Source organism: Heloderma suspectum, chromosome 1, assembly GCF_057233095.1.
Source record: "Heloderma suspectum isolate Gila_16-S chromosome 1, 16-S_ref, whole genome shotgun sequence".
Taxonomy (NCBI): Eukaryota; Metazoa; Chordata; class Lepidosauria; order Squamata; family Helodermatidae; genus Heloderma; species Heloderma suspectum.
The window spans coordinates 93,074,124-93,090,930 of NC_139458.1; the positions used below are offsets into that span (position 1 = coordinate 93,074,124).

At 43.9% G+C, this 16,807-nt stretch overlaps 2 protein-coding genes across 4 annotated transcripts in view; one reads left to right on the forward strand and one right to left on the reverse strand.

Moving 5' to 3' along the window:
- Positions 1-16,807, reverse strand: part of LDLRAD3 (low density lipoprotein receptor class A domain containing 3) — a 357,700-nt gene that overhangs the window by 20,973 nt on the left and 319,920 nt on the right. The window contains exon 7 of the transcript XR_014790386.1: positions 6,906-7,011. The gene's annotated coding sequence lies outside the window, so the exon portion shown is untranslated. The remainder of the gene's footprint in view (positions 1-6,905; positions 7,012-16,807) is intronic.
- COMMD9 (COMM domain containing 9) overlaps positions 8,168-16,807 on the forward strand; it is a 34,511-nt gene continuing 25,871 nt past the window's right edge. For all 3 annotated transcript variants that reach the window (XR_014790402.1, XR_014790401.1, XM_084851242.1), the window contains exons 1-3: positions 8,168-8,234; positions 12,490-12,615; positions 13,425-13,564. Coding sequence is in view for 1 of the 3 variants with exons in the window: in XM_084851242.1 (XP_084707368.1) it covers positions 8,184-8,234; positions 12,490-12,615; positions 13,425-13,564 (317 nt within the window). In the remaining 2 variants the exon portion in view is untranslated. The remainder of the gene's footprint in view (positions 8,235-12,489; positions 12,616-13,424; positions 13,565-16,807) is intronic.

Here is a 16,807-nt window from a genome sequence, read left to right on the forward strand (position 1 = left end):
TACATCTGATACTAGGTCCTGGGCAACACCATTTAGGATGAAATTGAAGGTCGCCACCCCTCTGGTCGGTTCCATGACCAACTGTTCTACGGCACAATCATTTAGAGCATCGAGAAATTTAACCTTTTTGTTGCGGCTGGAACATGCATTTATCCAATCAATGTGGGGGTAACTGAAGTCGCCCATTAGTACAACATTTCCTTGTTTGGAGGCCTCCCTGATTTAGTTTTCCATCTCACAGTCACTCTGAGCATTCTGGTCTGGGGGGTGATAGCATGTTTCTAGCACTAAATTAGTTTTGGAGCCTGGTATTGTCACCCAAAGAGCTTCTGTAGAAGAGCCTATCCCTTTTAGGCATTCTAGTCCACTTGACACATTGCCCTCTTTGACATACAGGGCAACACCTCCCCCAGTACACCCTTTCCTGTCCTTCCTATAGAGTTTATATCCAGAGATGACCATATCCCACTGGTTCTCTCCACTCCACCAAGTTTCTGTAATGCCCACTATCTCCAGGTTTTCCTTTAAAATCAAGCACTCCAACTCTCCCATTTTGGTGCAGAGGCTTCTAGTATTTTCATAAAAACACCAATACATGGTGTCCCTCCCCAGTTGCGTCTGGCATGTGCATCTTTTGCTTTGGGACATTGGCTTCTTTGATTGGCTATTATGTTCTACCCTGTCCTCCTTGCTTATTTCCTCCCCTTCTACATTTCGGCAGTCAAAAACATTTTCATCTTCATCCTAATGATTGAACCTGAACCGGATGCTTCCCAGCTCCTGCCAGCTTTTCCCCAGGGTTTAGTTTAAAAGCTGCTCTGCCACCTTTCTTACGTTTAGCGCCAGCAGCCTGGTTCCATTTTGGTTCAAGTGGAGCCCGGCCCTCTTGTACAGGCCCAGCTTGTCCCAAAACGTTCCCCAGTGACTAACAAATCTGAACCCCTCCTCCCTGCACCACCGTCTTATCCACGCATTGAGACTCCTCAGCTTCACCTGTCTAGCTGGCCCCGCACGTGGAACAGGGAGCATTTCAGAGAAAGTCACCTTGGTGGCCTGGATTTCAACCTCCTGCCTAGCAACCTAAATTTGGCTTCCAGGACCTCACGACTACATTTCCCCAGATCGTTGTTTATTATTTTCTTCCAATATTCCTTTACAGGAATATTCCATTCCATATATGGGCAAAAGTTCCTCTCTCACTATACCTCCAGCACCTATCCGTTGCTGCTAGGAATATCCTAGAGATCCTGACTGGTTTATAATACCACATATATACTGTTGTGTTTTTAATGGATTTGTTTTTATGTTTCAATCAAGGTGCTAGGCAGTATCCAACTGTGTCATTACGGTGCCTTGTTGTGGTGAAGGGGCTTGCGTAACTCAGTGAAGCCATAAGCTATGCTGTGCAGGGCCACCCAAGACAGTCAGGTCATGGCAGAGAGTTCTGACAAAATGTGGTCCACTGGAGAAGGAAATGGCAACCCACTCCAGTACTCTTGCCAAGAAAACCCCATGGAACGTATCACAAGGCTAAAAGAGATGACGCCGGAAGATGAGCCCCTCAGGTCGGAAGGTGTCCAATATACTACTGGGGAAGAGCAGAGGGTATTTCCAAGTAGCGCCAGAAAGAATGAAGCGGCTGGGCCAAAGCCGAAAGGACACACAGCTGTGGATGTGTCTGGTGGTGAAAAGAAAATCTGATGCTGTAAAGAACAATATTGTTTAGGAACCTAGAATGTCAGATCAATGAATCAAGGTAAGCTGGAGGTGGTCAAACATGAGATGACAAGATTGAACATCGACATCTTGGGAATCAGCGAACTAAAATGGACAGGCATGGGCGAATTTAATTCAGGTGACCATCATATCTACTATTGTGGGCAAGAATCCCTTAGAAGAAATGGAGTAGCACTCATAGTCAACAAAAGGGTGGGAAAAGCAGTACTGGGGTACAATCTCAAAAACGATAGAATGATCTCAGTACGAATCCAAGGCAAACCATTCAACATCACAGTAATTCAAGTCTATGCCCCAACCACTGAGGCCGAAGAAGCTGAGGTTGATCGGTTCTATGAAGACCTACAACACCTTCTAGAACTAACACCAAAAAAAGATGTCCTCTTCATCATAGGGGATTGGAATGCTAAAGTAGGAAGTCAAGAAATCACTGGGATAACAGGCAAGCATGGCCTTGGTGTACAAAATGAAGCAGGGCAAAAGCTAATAGAGTTTTGCCAAGAGAACACGCTGATCATAGCAAACACTGTTTTCCAACAGCACAAGAGACGACTCTACACATGGACATCACCAGATGGTCAATATCAAAATCAGATTGATGATGTCCTTTGCAGCCAAAGATGGAGAAGCTCCATACAGTCAGTAAAAACAAGACCTGGAGCTGACTGTGGCTCAGATCATGAGCTGCTTCTTGCAAAATTTTGGCTTAAATTGAAGAACATAGGGAAAACCACTAAACCATTCAGGTATGACCTAAATCATATCCCTTATGAATACACAGTGGAGATGAGGAATAGATTTCAGGGATTAGACCTGATAGACAGAGTGCCTGAGGAACTATGGACAGAGGTCCGTAACACTGTTCAGGAGGCAGCAACGAAATCCATCCCAAAGAAAAAGAAATGCAAGAAAGCCAAGTGGCTGTCTGATGAGGCTTTACAAGTAGTTGAGGAAAGAAGGGAAGAGAAAAGCAAGGGAGAAAGGGGAAGATATATCCAACTGAATGCAGAGTTCCAGAGAATAGCAAGGAGAGACAAGAAGGCCTTCTTAAATGAACAATGCAAAGAAATCGAGGAAAACAACAGAATGGGAAAGACTAGAGATCTCTTCAAGAAAATTGGAGATCTCAAGGGAACGTTTTGTGCAAAGACGGGCATGATAAAGGACAAAGAAGGCAGGGACCTAACAGAAGCAGATGAGATTCAGAAGAGGTGGAAAGAATACACAGAAGAACTATACAGGAAAGATCTTAATGTCCCTGATAGCCATGATAGTGCGGTCACTGAACTTGAGCCGGACATCCTCGAGAGTGAAGTCAAGTGGGCCTTAGGAAGCATTAGTAACAACAAAGCTAGCGGAGAGGACAGTATTCCAGCTGAGCTATTTAAAATCCTAAAAGATGATGCTGTTAAAGTGCTGCACTCAATATGCCAACACATTTGGAACACTCAGCAGTGGCCACAAGACTGGAAAAGGTCAGTTTACATTCCAATTCCAAAGAAGGGCAATGCCAAACAGTGTTCAAACTACTGTACAATTGTGCTCATTTCACATGCCAGCAAGGTTATGCTCAAAATCCTACAAGCTAGGCTTCAACAGTATGCGAACTGAGAACTACCGGAAGTACAAGCTGGGTTTCGAAGAGGCAGAGGAACTAGAGATCAAATTGCCAACATTCGCTGGATCCTGGAGAAAGCAAGAGAATTCCAGAAAAATGTCTATTTCTGCTTCATTGACTATGCTAAAGCCTTTGATTGTGTGGATCACAACAAACTCTGGCAAATTCTTAAAGAGATGGGGGTACCAGACCACCTTACCTGTCTCCTAAGAAACCTGTACGAGGGTCAAGAAGCAACAGTAAGAACCAGACATGGAACAACTGATTGGTTCAAAATTGGGAAAGGAGTATGACAAGGCTGCATATTGTTGCCCTGCTTATTTAACTTATATGCAGAGTACATCATGAGAAACGCCGGGTTGGATGAATCACAGGTCGGAATTAAGATTGCCGGGAGAATTCTCAACAACCTCAGATACGCAGATGATACCACCCTAATGGCAGAAAGCGATCTCAAGAGCCTCTTGTTGAGGGTGAAAGAGGAGAGTGCAAAAGCTGGTTTGAAACTCAACATTAAAAAAACGAAGATCATGGCATCTGGCCCTATCACTTCCTGGCATATAGAAGGGGAAGAAATGGAAGCAGTGACAGATTTTACTTTCTTGGGCTGCAAGATCACCACAGATGGTGACTGTAGCCATGAAATTAAAAGACGCTTGCTCCTTGGGAGGAAAGCTATGGCAAACCTAGACAGCATAGTAAGAAGCAGAGACATCACCTTGACGACAAAGGTCCGTCTAATGAAAGCTATGGTTTTCCCAGTAGTAATGTATGGCTGTGAGAGCTGGACTATAAGGAAGGCTGAGCGCCGAAGAATCGATGCTTTCGAACTGTGGTGCTGGAGAAGACTCTTACGAGTCCCCTGGACTGCAAGGAGATCAAATCAGTCCATCCTAAAGGAAATCAACCCTGACTGCTCATTGGAAGGACAGATACTGAAGCTGAAGCTCCAGTATTTTGGCCACCTAATGCAAAGAGAAAACTCTCTGGAAAAGACCCTGATGCTGGGAAAGACTGAAGGCAAAAGGAGAAGGGGACGGCAGAGGATGAGATGGCTAGATAGCATCACGGATGCAATGAATATGAACTTGAGCACGCTCCGGGAGAGAGCGCAGGACAGGAAGGCCTGGCGTGCTATGGTCCATGGGGTCACGAAGAGTCGGACACGACTGAACAACAAAGCAGAAAGTAGGTTCTGAACTATGCACAAGAGGTGAATCCAACTAAAGTTACGTTTGTGCAAGCAGTTGCGCAGTTGTTTGCAGAATAGAAAGATTCAGCAGAGCTCCATTAGGGCTTCCTATGGAATGACACCATTGGATACTGCCCACTGTTTTTAATCTGTATTTTGTTATTGTTAACCACGCTGAGCGCCATTTTTGGTGGAAAGATGGGATTTAAATTAAATAAATAAAATATGTCACACAGCTAATAATTAAATATTTACTATCATGCTCTGCTTCGACACAATCAAGGAACTTGACTTACATCTTGAGGACAAAGAACAACAGTGTCAGGAGATAACCCACAAGTTCAAGCTCCACAAATCAATATTGCATATGTTCAAGCTATGGCAAACTGCACACTACATAAACTTTTGATTTGGAAATCAAGAAGCTTTCACATCCACCAATCAATTTTAACTCAATTGCACAACAAATTTTGCCTGTGGAGGCTTTATACAAAATGCCTGCCCTCCTCCTCTTACACTGCAAAAAATACTCTCTGCACAGTTTTCCTTAAAGTCTCTTTAATATTTTAAAGGAATCCACATAAGTAGTCCCTCCCCCCAGCGGATCAATCTTAATTAATTTCAAGAGGCCACAGATGGTAAAATGCTACTCTCAAACAGCTCCCTGAGGAATCTAGTTTTCTACTGCTCTTTAAAAAGAAAGAAAGAAAGAAAGAAAGAAAGAAAGAAAGAAAGAAAGAAAGGGAATTATACTTTTTTCAGAGTTTCTTCTACTCTTGCAGAGGATCTAAATGTTAAAATATAAAACAGTTCTTCTGCAAACAGGAGCCCAGTCCCTTGGGTAAGTCCTGCATATCCAGTGCAGTGCAAATAAGATTTGCATGTTTGGTAGGATGCATTCTTGGATTTGTTTCAGGGAGGGAAATTCAAATGAAACCTGGGTTGCCAGTGGGTTAAAACATATACATAGATAAGGAAGGCTTTGAAATACGTAACATATAAGACACTAGGGGATGATGAATTAAATAGGGTGGAAGCAGAAGATTTTGCTCACAGAACTAAGATTTAAACTTCTCTTAAATGGAAAAAAAATATCCCCAGTATCTAAGAATCAGAGTAGTAGATGTTAAACTTTCTACTTCACGGTATCCTTTACATGTTGACTAGTCTGCCACAGAATCCCAGCAGGTGGCAAAAGATTCTGTGGAATCTTCTAGAAAATGTGTTTGGTTCACATGGGACACTGTCCAGGCTTGTTGGGTCTCATTATTGACCCATTTCAACAGATAGTAACAGCCCTCTCCTATACTTCCCTACTCAGAACTAAGTCCCAATGAGTTAAATGGGACTTACTCACAGATAAGTTGGTAGAGGAGTGCAGCCTAAGGGTGAGTTTTGTCCTGGCCTTCAATGGGAGAACATTTTAAATTTAGGGTAAACAAACAAGGAGTGCTACAGAACAATTTTTTCCAAAGTTAAACCAAGAAAGTACACCATTTTGGCACAAACGTATTGGAAGTGCAAAATGTCACAATATAATAACCACATTTCATGAACAATGTGAAACAACCTTGAGATCACCAGCTTTTCAAGCTGACTCCAAGCAGCTCCCCACATCACAAGATCTAGTGAGAAGATGCTTACTAGCATATCTCATAATGACTGAAAAGAAAGCCACCACATCTCCCCGTCACTCAATGTCAGTGATGATGGGGAAGTGAGTTCTGATATACTGTAACATACAATGAGGAACTGGTAGATAGCTCCTGAAACAGTTCACAAAGCCTTTTTGTACATTGCGATGCAAGTGCTGAAAACTGGAAATGCAACTCATATGGCACCTTTCCTTCCCCTGAACATGTGAAGCCATTCTAAGCAAGCAGTCCTTAGACATATGAGCATTTATTTGGGAATGAGAACTGATTCACACATTAATAGGCAGAGAAAGGTAGTAGACTGAGATGGTAGAATTCCTGTCACACCACTGGACAATTTTTTAACACTCGCCCCCTCATGTGTTAGAACTATATAGAATTGCAGCTCTAGTCAATAATGCAGGCAATATCTGTTTCCCATCATTAGGTAGCTGAATTTGAGGCCTATTGTTTCTTGAACATGTACATTAGGAAATATTCAAAAACATTTGAATGTTTTTGAATGAACACACACATACCCCAACACAACCTCAGGGACCTTTCTCATGTTACTTAAGCAGCACGGGAACGGTGCAGCACAGTCCCATTCTACGTTGCAAAGGTAAGACCAGAAGCTCCAACTCACATGGGAAAAGCACATGGTGTGGGATCTCAATGGTGGCATCACCTATCCTGAAAATGTAAGCAATAATGGAGCAGGAACCTGAGCTGTGGCTCCTCTGAGATGGTCCCATGCTTCTGTTGTAACCTTCATGTCATCACAGTCCACAACGTAGAAAGGAGCATATGTTCATCAGCTTCTTATGTTCCTATGGGAAAGAAAGGATCCAACATGTCTTCTTAAAATAGTGCCAGTGCTTGCTAAAAATAAGCAGGCTGTTCTCACCAACTTCGTTTCTCCTTCCACCAATATCTTAAAGTACTACGGGCGCAATCCTATACATGTTTAGACACAAAAAAGTGGCCACATGCAACAGAGATGAAGTCAGAAGGCCACACGGAGCATGTACTGTCTCATTCCATGTAACTTGTAGACTAACTCTTATAAGCCCTGCTGTACTCATTGGGACTTGTAAGGAAACACGCATAGGATGAGATGCACATCTTTTCCAGCCAGGATTTTGAAACGTTAGCAGTAGCATAATTAGAGATGAACAGCATGGGATGCTGCCAGTGGTGCAGCCATGACAAGGCAGGTAAGGTATAAGCAGCATGCTGCATGTTGGAAAACAACCAAACAGTCAGAAAACAGTTTCTTGGTTGCTAAAATTAAGGTCCATCCAAAGCACAGAAACTTATTAGCAATGGGCATATTATCGTGTTCTAGTACTAGGAAAACGTTGAGAAGGGGATATAGCACAGTAATACAGCGCATGCTTGTCAGCTTTCTATGGGAAAGAAAGGATCCGGCATGTCTTCTTAATACTGCCTGTGCTTGCTAAAAAAAAACCCCCAGCAGATTGGTTTCACCAACTTCTTTGTTTCCCCTTCCTTCAATATTTTAAACTACTAAGGGCACAATCCTATGCATGTTTAGCCAGAAAAAAAAGTCCTACAACTCCCAGCATGCCGCAGCAATCCATGGTGGCTGAGGGATGCTGGGAGGAGTACGACTTTTTTGTCTAAATACGATTGCGCCGTCATTTCATTCGAAGCTTGTGACCTATGTGTGAATTTATATAACCTAAATTAAAAGTGATGTTGTTTTTATTACCTTAAGTATCTCGTAGTCCAGGCCTGTAAAATATATGCAGAGACCTGTGTGACGGAATCCTGCTAAAAAGGCTGTAGGTGCCAGTGTGGAGTTTTAAAATAAACAAATAATGCTGGAGAAACGGGTTTAACCGAATTCCATTGTGAACCCGGCAGGCTACGAGAAGACTACAACTCCCAGAATGCAAAGCAGTTCAATTAGCCACCTCGCGACTGAAGCTAGTCTTTTCTAATGGCAGCTTGTAGCTCGTCACATGACAGGGGAAGTATGGCTGCGATGGAGGAGGAGCAGTTTGCAGCGCTTCAGATCTTATTGAAAGTGAGTGCGTATATTTTAATTTTGGGATGATACTGTTACTGCAAAATCTCTCAGCCCTGACGAAATGTAATGGTGTGAAACCCTTTGGAGTAAAAGGTGTTACGGAAAAGCGCGTAGATATCATTTGCACTTGGCGTTTCTCATTTGAAAGTGCTATGCAGTTAATGTGGATGGCCCTCACAATGACCCTTGAGTTATTGTGAAGGTAAACACCTTCTTCCACTATGTGCTGCCTTCAGTATCAGAGGCAGTATGCTTATATACACCAGTTGCTGGGGAACATGGGCGAGAGGGTGTTATTGCACGGGTGTCCAACCTGTGAGTTTCCCGTTGTCAGCTGGTTAGCCACTATGAACAGAATGCTGGACTAGATAAACCCTTGGTGTGAGCCAGCATGGCTCTTCTTATGTTGTTATGAGTTATGTCGGACAGGAGTCATTCATGGCTAAGAAAGTTTTAGGACACAATCCTATGCGTGCTTATACAGAAAAAAGTCCTACAACTCCCAGCATTCCCCAACCAGGCTGACTGGGAAATACTGGGATTTGTAGGACTTCTTTTTCCTGTCTAAACACGCAAAGGATTGCGCGCTCACTTATTTAAAGCATTTCTACCCTGCTCTTCAGATGAAAATGCAGCCAGAGAGGCTTCCGGATCATAAAAAAAAAAATGGCAGTCCTTGCTCATGTTTGCAATCTAAAAGAAATAATGCAAAAGGAAAAAGGGATGGGGAGGGAGGGGAAAAAACTGAGGCTCCTGTTCTTAAAGTTACAAGTTTAGCCAAGGCCTTTCAAATCAGTTAACGGTAAGAGGCAGAATTGGAACCGAGATCTCAAATAATATTGAAGTCCACAGTACAGTATAAGATTATTTCTTCCTCTTTTTTTTTTTAAAGTTGTTAATGAGTAGAATCATATGTTATTTTTAATAGGCTTGCTTAAATGAATGTTGACACATAAGGGTAAATTCTCCTTCCCCTTGAATAGAATTATGCTTTAGATTATTGACAGGATAATGCTATGCATATTCACTCTTAGAAGTAAGTCCCCGTTGTATTCAGTGGGTATTCACTTCTGCCTCCACCAATGCTCTTGTGCCCTGCTGGTTGTACAAGCAGTTGTTGTTGTTGTTCAGTCGTTCAGTCGTGTCCGACTCTTCGTGACCCCATGGACCATAGTACGCCAGGCCTTCCTGTCCTGCGCTCTCTCCCGGAGCATGCTCAAGTTCATATTCATTGCATCCGTGATGCTATCTAGCCATCTCATCCTCTGCCATCCCCTTCTCCTTTTGCCTTCAGTCTTTCCCAGCATCAGGGTCTTTTCCAGGGAGTTTTCTCTTCGCATTAGGTGGCCAAAATATTGGAGCTTCAGCTTCAGTATCTGTCCTTCCAATGAGCACTCAGGGTTGATTTCCTTTAGGATGGACTGATTTGACCTCCTTGCAGTCCAGGGGACTCATAAGAGTCTTCTCCAGCACCACAGTTCGAAAGCATCAATTCTTCGGCGCTCAGCCTTCCTTATAGTCCAGCTCTCACAGCCATACATTACTACTGGGAAAACCATAGCTTTCATTAGACGGACCTTTGTCGTCAAGGTGATGTCTCTGCTTCTTACTATGCTGTCTAGGTTTGCCATAGCTTTCCTCCCAAGGAGCAAGCGTCTTTTAATTTCATGGCTACAGTCACCGTCTGCGGTGATCTTGGAGCCCAAGAAAGTAAAATCTGTCACTGCTTCCATTTCTTCCCCTTCTATATGCCAGGAAGTGATAGGGCCAGATGCCATGATCTTCGTTTTTTTAATGTTGAGTTTCAAACCAGCTTTTGCACTCTCCTCTTTCACCCTCAACAAGAGGCTCTTTAGATCCTCTTTGCTTTCTGCCATTAGGGTGCTATCGTCTGCGTATCTGAGGTTGTTGATAATTCTCCCAGCAATCTTAATTCCGACCTCTCATTCATCCAACCCGGCATTTCTCATGATGTACTCTGCATATAAGTTAAATAAGCAGGGTGACAATATGCAGCCTTGTCGTACTCCTTTCCCAATTTTGAACCAATCGGTTGTTCCATGTCTGGTTCTTACTGTTGCTTCTTGACCCTCGTACAGGTTTCTCAGGAGACAGGTAAGGTGGTCTGGTACTCCCATCACTTTAAGAATTTGCCACAGTTTGTTGTGATCCACACAATCAAAGGCTTTAGCGTAGTCAATGAAGCAGAAATAGACGTTTTTCTGGAATTCTCTTGCTTTCTCCATGATGCAGCGAATGTTGGCGATTTGATCTCTAGTTCCTCCGCCTCTTCTAAACCCAGCTTGTACTTCTGGTAGTTCTCGGTTCGCATACTGCTGAAGCCTAGCTTGTAGGATTTTGAGCATTACCTTGCTGGCATGTGAAATGAGTGCAATTGTGCGGTAGTCTGAACACTCTTTGCCGTTGCCCTTCTTTGGAATTGGAATGTAAACTGACCTTTTCCAGTCTTGTGGCCACTGCTGAGTGTTCCAGATTTGTTGGCATATTGAATGCAGCACTTTAACAGCATCATCTTTTAGGATTTTAAATAGCTCAGCTAGAATACTGTCATCTCCGCTAGCTTTGTTGTTACTAATGCTTCCTAAGGCCCACTTGACTTCACTCTCTAGGATGTCCGGCTCAAGTTCAGTGACCGCACTATCATGGCTATCAGGGACATTCAGATCTTTCCTGTATAGTTCTTCTGTGTATACTTGCCACCTCTTCTTAATCTCATCTGCTTCTGTTAGGTCCCTGCCTTCTTTGTCCTTTATCATGCCCGTCTTTGCACAAAACGTTCCCTTGAGATCTCCAATTTTCTTGAAGAGATCTCTAGTCTTTCCCATTCTGTTGTTTTCCTCGATTTCTTTGCATTGTTCATTTAAGAAGGCCTTCTTGTCTCTCCTTGCTATTCTCTGGAACTCTGCATTCAGTTGGGTATATCTTCCCCTTTCTCCCTTGCTTTTCGCTTCCCTTCTTTCGTGAGCTACTTGTAAAGCCTCATCAGACAGCCACTTTGCTTTCTTGCATTTCTTTGCAATTCTTTGTACAAGCGGTGGGTCCCACTGATTCTGTTGCATGAATGGGATGCAACACTTGTGCAACAGAGATTAACAATTTCCCAGAGGAAGCCCTGAAACAAGCGGAAATGCTTGCTTCTTGATAGGGAGAGGTTGGTGGAGCTCCCTTGTGTGAGCTCTGTCAACCTGCCCCATTCCAGAAATAAGCGTTTTCACTTGTTTCCAGTTGCCCCAAAAGAGCTAAATCTTGGTTGCGCAAGCAGTGACTCCCACTTGCAGATAGAATTGGTGGGGCACAAGGGAGGCATAAGCATCCCGTTGCATCTGCCCAGTGAAACTTACTGCTAGGTAATTCTGAATAAGGTACAGACTTAAATGGCTTGTTATGCATGAGCCATGTCTCAACAGAAAGTAACAGTAGATACCATAGCATAGCCTTCCCCAAGTGGGTGGCCTCCAGATGTGTTGGACTGCAACTCCCACGCTTCCCAGCCAGCAAGGCCAATTCGCATGCTGGCCAGAAATCATGGGAGATGCAGTCCAACACATCTGGAGGTCAGCCAGTTGGGGGAGGTTGCCGTTGCAGAGCCTGATGTTGATGGTCTTTCCCTTTCCTTCTGTTCTTTTTTATTAAGAGGCACAATACCTCTGTAGTTGTATTTAACTATCTTGGTTAACTGCAATTCTATAGATCCATTTTACATTAATTAGAGAAAAAATATATTTAGGGAGCAATCCTATGGCCACTAGGCCATGGGATATGCTGTTTTCTGGGAACTGACCTTGGAGCCTGCACTCTGAGGTCGGTTCCTGGAAAACTGACCTCCCCCCACATCCGTGCTGCCTCAGAGGCAGCGCGGAGAAGCCCCGTCCTCCACGCTCGGAAGAGGAGCGCGGAGCGACTGAAAAGGGGCGTTCCAGGGTGTGTGTTCTGGGGCGAGGAGAGCGGAGCTGCGTGTACAACACATCCAATACATGGATGTACAGCAGCCTCCTGTCCTCCCCCCCGCAGCTAGACAGCTGAAAACGGCTGGCTAGCGGAAAATAGCAGGGCAGGAGAGGCGTGGAGGGGACAATCCCCCCCCCCCCGCTTCTCCTGCCCTGCTTTGGATAGGCAGTTGCCTCCGAGTTCAGAGGCAGCTGCCTATCTTGATAGGATTGCACACTTAAGCTAGTAGCTATTGCCACATACTATGTTTTGAAAACAGCCACTATTTGTTTCTCTTTGCCAGGCTTCGTCAAAGGATGTTGTCCGGCAGTTATGCCAGGAGTGCTTTTCTAGTTCAGCGAGCAGCTCAGACAAACTGACTGAAAGCACCTGCGCCAGTCTCTCAGTTGCACCAAATGAAGCAAATCAGGTAAGAAGCTGATGGGCATTTCTGATTTAGGCTGCAGTCTTTTATACACACTTCCCTGGGAGTGAGTCCCATTGAACTCGGTGGAACATCCAGGCAGATGTGCATAGGATTGTTAATTAAGGTGTGTGTGTTTTTATTTCTTGTCTTGACACATCCTGTGGAAGGAGTGCTGGGTGAGGTCTAAAGCTGGGGTGTTAAACTTGCAGGCTACATCTGGGCCAACCAGGATCCCAGTCCAGCCCTCCAGATTTTTCCAGATGTCCATGCCATCTGCCCCTGACCCCACCCTTTTTCTGCTGACCGCTTGGTGGTTTCCCAGTTTGTATGATTTCCCCCCATTCTAAAAGCTTGAAATGCCTCTCCTAAAGCTTAGTTACTGGCAGAAAGACCTTGAAGCTAAAATATGCTGGCATATTGGCTCTGACCCTTTTGCCTTTGGCCCTCCCCGCTTTTGCTTTTAGTTCCACCCACCACTGGAATGTGGCCCCTGAGACCACCTCCAAAATCGAACTTGGTCCTTGGGCTGAAAGAGGTTCAACACCACTGTTCTAAAGAATGAACAGCAGGAGCTAAGGAACGAAGAGCACTGACTCTTGCTGCAAGAACAAAAAGGGCAGAGAGAGCAGGTTTCAAGGGCTCATGGCTAGAGCCAGACGGGGAGCTGAGCTGATATGGATCAGGCAGTGTATGTATAGCATTGCCTGGTAGGGCTGCATAGAAGGCAGGAGAGAGGTTGGGATGTTTTCTTGGCATCATGCCTGAAAGTAATATGAAGTCCTTCATCTCTTTCTATTGCCTCCTCCTTACAGTTAATCCGTTCTTTGCACAGCCTTACAAGGCACACAGTTTACCATGGCCTGACATCTCCAGAAGAAATTCTTTCGCTCTTTCCAGAAGGATTTCACCAGAACCTTAAAAACCTCCTGACCAAGATAATTCTGGAAAATGTGTAAGTGGCAGGTTTGTGGTGTTGGACAAAGAACAAAATAGTGATTCAATCTGAACATCATGCCAGACCACGGTTAAAGAAACTTAACTTGGGGTTGGCATGATGTCTGAATTGGCAAACAGTAGTTAGGGCTGTCATTCTACCTCTGGAGAGTGCTACATCTAGAGATGAGAGTGGTCAACAGCTGCAAAATGAATGCAGGTGAACAGCCCTAAATGATGCTCTGTCTGCATGTTTAGAAGTATGAGGTCTGAATTGAAGGTTGAGCAATGTAAGAGTTTCAGGCATCATGACATTTAGTGATCGTCTTCAGATTATGGAGTTCTGTACAAAAACAACACTAATCCAGGCACTTTGAGTATCTATAGAAGACATTGTACATCCCAGTTCCAAAATTAGTGAAATGTCTTCTTGATGCTTTGACAGTTATAAATGTTATTACTACTACTAATAATATGTATAGGGAATTAAACAAGGATAAGCAATACCTGTGTAAAGAGAGAGAGGGGTTGGGACCTGCCCAGGTTGGGTTTGGATATATTACTTTGTACATGTATTTTGGATAGGTTCTGGGTCTTCAAAGGAGGGACCATCTTTTTAGTATATATTTGGAAAATTTGCAAAGGTGTTGTTAAATTCTTATTCTTAGGTAGCACCCTGTACAGTCATCTGCTCTGTAATATATATCTAATTTTATATGTGGAATTACTAGCATATGTTTCTGAAATAACAGCTTTGACTCTCACTGAATATGTGCTCCCTGTTTATCCAAAACCCCATGGAAATAGAGGCTGTGTTCACATGTCCCTTTAAGTCAGGAATCATTAAACCACAGTGTGAACCAGCTGTGTGCTGGTAAACAGCCCATTCACCCCCACCTTGTTCCTTGCACAAGTGGGTAAACAAACCAGGTATAGATAGCTTCGTGCGATGTCTGAACCTGGGATTATGGTTAATTGCTCCCATATAAGCCAGGATTTATAAATCAGGTTTAAACCAGGGTTTGTTGTTGGTTTATGAATGCTGGCGTGTTTGGACACAATAAACCATAATCCTGGGCTCAGATGTCACACTAAGTTATCCTTTTCTGGTCTGTTGATTTGCTCTTATGAATGGGAGGACTGAAGAGGAGGCAAACTGGTTGTATTCAGATGCATGCAGTGCATTCACAGTGTGGCTTAATAAACCTTGTTTCCTGGCTTAAAGTTACTGGCAGACGTGATCATTGTCCAATAAAATAAGCCTTATGAGTCTGAAGGGAACTCATTTGTCATCTCAAAATGCATTGAAAGTGGCTAATTGCAGGTCTGCGCTATACACATGCACACAGCAGTTTCATGGTTTTGGCTTCCTCTAAGGAAATTCATTGGGAATAGTGCCTCTATGAAAGCATGATGTCAACATAATTCTTGTTACCCTCACATACACAAAATCCTGTTTTGAGTGGGGAGTGCCATGGTTGTTAAGCTGATTTAAGCAACCTTGCAACAATCCCCTGCTTAGTTCACCTACGCACTCTCTCCCATCTCCATGTGCTTCAGTTCCCAGTACAGCACTAAAGTGGTGGCTTACCTTTTGGCCTTAAAGACAGAAGGCAGGGAGGGAGCTGGAGCAGCTTGCTGTCCTATGGCAATGCTCTTTGCCCTCAGTCTGGGTTCTCCATCTGCATGTTGGGTTTTTTGGTGGCGGAGGTATTCAAAGAATGTCCAGCGGCTTTGGTATATGTGAGAAATGACTCTTCTCCACTCAAGGAGGGATACTGATTGGCCCATGATCTCCCCCCTCTCTCAACATAGAGATCTATGCGCCTTGTTGTGGACGCTGAACATGTGAACAGTGGGGGCATGGCAGCTGGGCACAACCCCACCTCTTCCTATGCTTGAAGCAAAGCGAGAGAAGGACAACTAGAACATAGGACACTCCTGTGTTTATTTGCCTGTGAGATACAGAAGCCATAGATCTCTGATGTATAGAATCATAGGATATACAAGGCCATCAAGTTCAACCCCCTGCTCATTGCAGGAATCCAAGTCAGAGCATCCCTGACAGATGGCTGTCCAGCTTCGTCTTGAACACCTCCAGTGTGGGAGAGCCCACCACCTCCCTAGGTAATTGGGTCCATTGTCGTATTGCTCTAACAGTCAGGAAGTTTTTCCTGATGTTCAGCCGGAATCTGGCTTCCTGTCACTTGAGCCCATTATTCCGTGTCCTGCACTCTGGGATGATCAAGAAGAGATCCTGGCCTTCCTCTCTGTGACAACCTTTCAAGTACTTGAAGAGTGCGATCATATCTCCCCTCAGTCTTCTCTTCTCAAGGCTAAACATGCCTAGTTCTTTCAGTCTCTCTTCATAGGGCTTTGTTTCCAGTCCTCTGATCATCTTTGTTGCCCTCCTCTGAACCCTCTCCATTTTGTCTGCATCCTTCTTCAAGTGTGGTGCCCAGAACTGGACACAGTACTCCAGATGAGGCCTAACCAGTGCTGAGTAGAGGGGAACTAGTACTTCCCAGGATTTGGAAGCTATGCTTCTATTAATGCAGCCCAAAAGAGGATTTGCCTTTTTTGCAGCCACATTGCATTGTTGGCTCATATTCAGCTTGTGATCGACTACAATTCCAAGATCCTTTTCGCTTGTAGTGTTGTTGAGCCACGTATCCCCCATCTTGTAACTGTGCATTTGGTTTCTTTTTCCTAGTATCTGTGCTTTCTGTTTCTGGTGGTGTGGTGTGGCCATGCCTCGTCATCAGGAAACCCTGGGCAACCTGCTGAGTTACTAGTTATATCTCTGCATTTAAATGTGGTGATACATTCTTCATCTACTGAGCCATTGTTCTGCAGTGCCCTATGAAGTGTTTGTAATACTACGGTAAATTGGTTGGTTTATTTAAGTTCTATGCTATTGCCCAGTTTTCCTTACTTTGAAGCTGGTCCTTTGGCACACAGTAACCCTGGATTCCCAACTAGGATGCTGCAGATAGCATTGACGTGACCTGTCATCTCAGTGAGCAATGGCTGAGTGTTGGAAATAAGTTGGATCGATTGTCTGCCATGGAACCCTTTGAATCTTAAAATAAAACAAATAAATATAATATAATATAATATTTACTGTACTTTTAAACCGAAGTTCTCTGGGCAGTGTACAATACATTAAAAACAAGGAACGAACATGAAAGCAAGATAAACACAGTGCAGAATAAAACCATGGTGAAACAAGCGGCAGAGATTAAAACCATTACAGCATCAT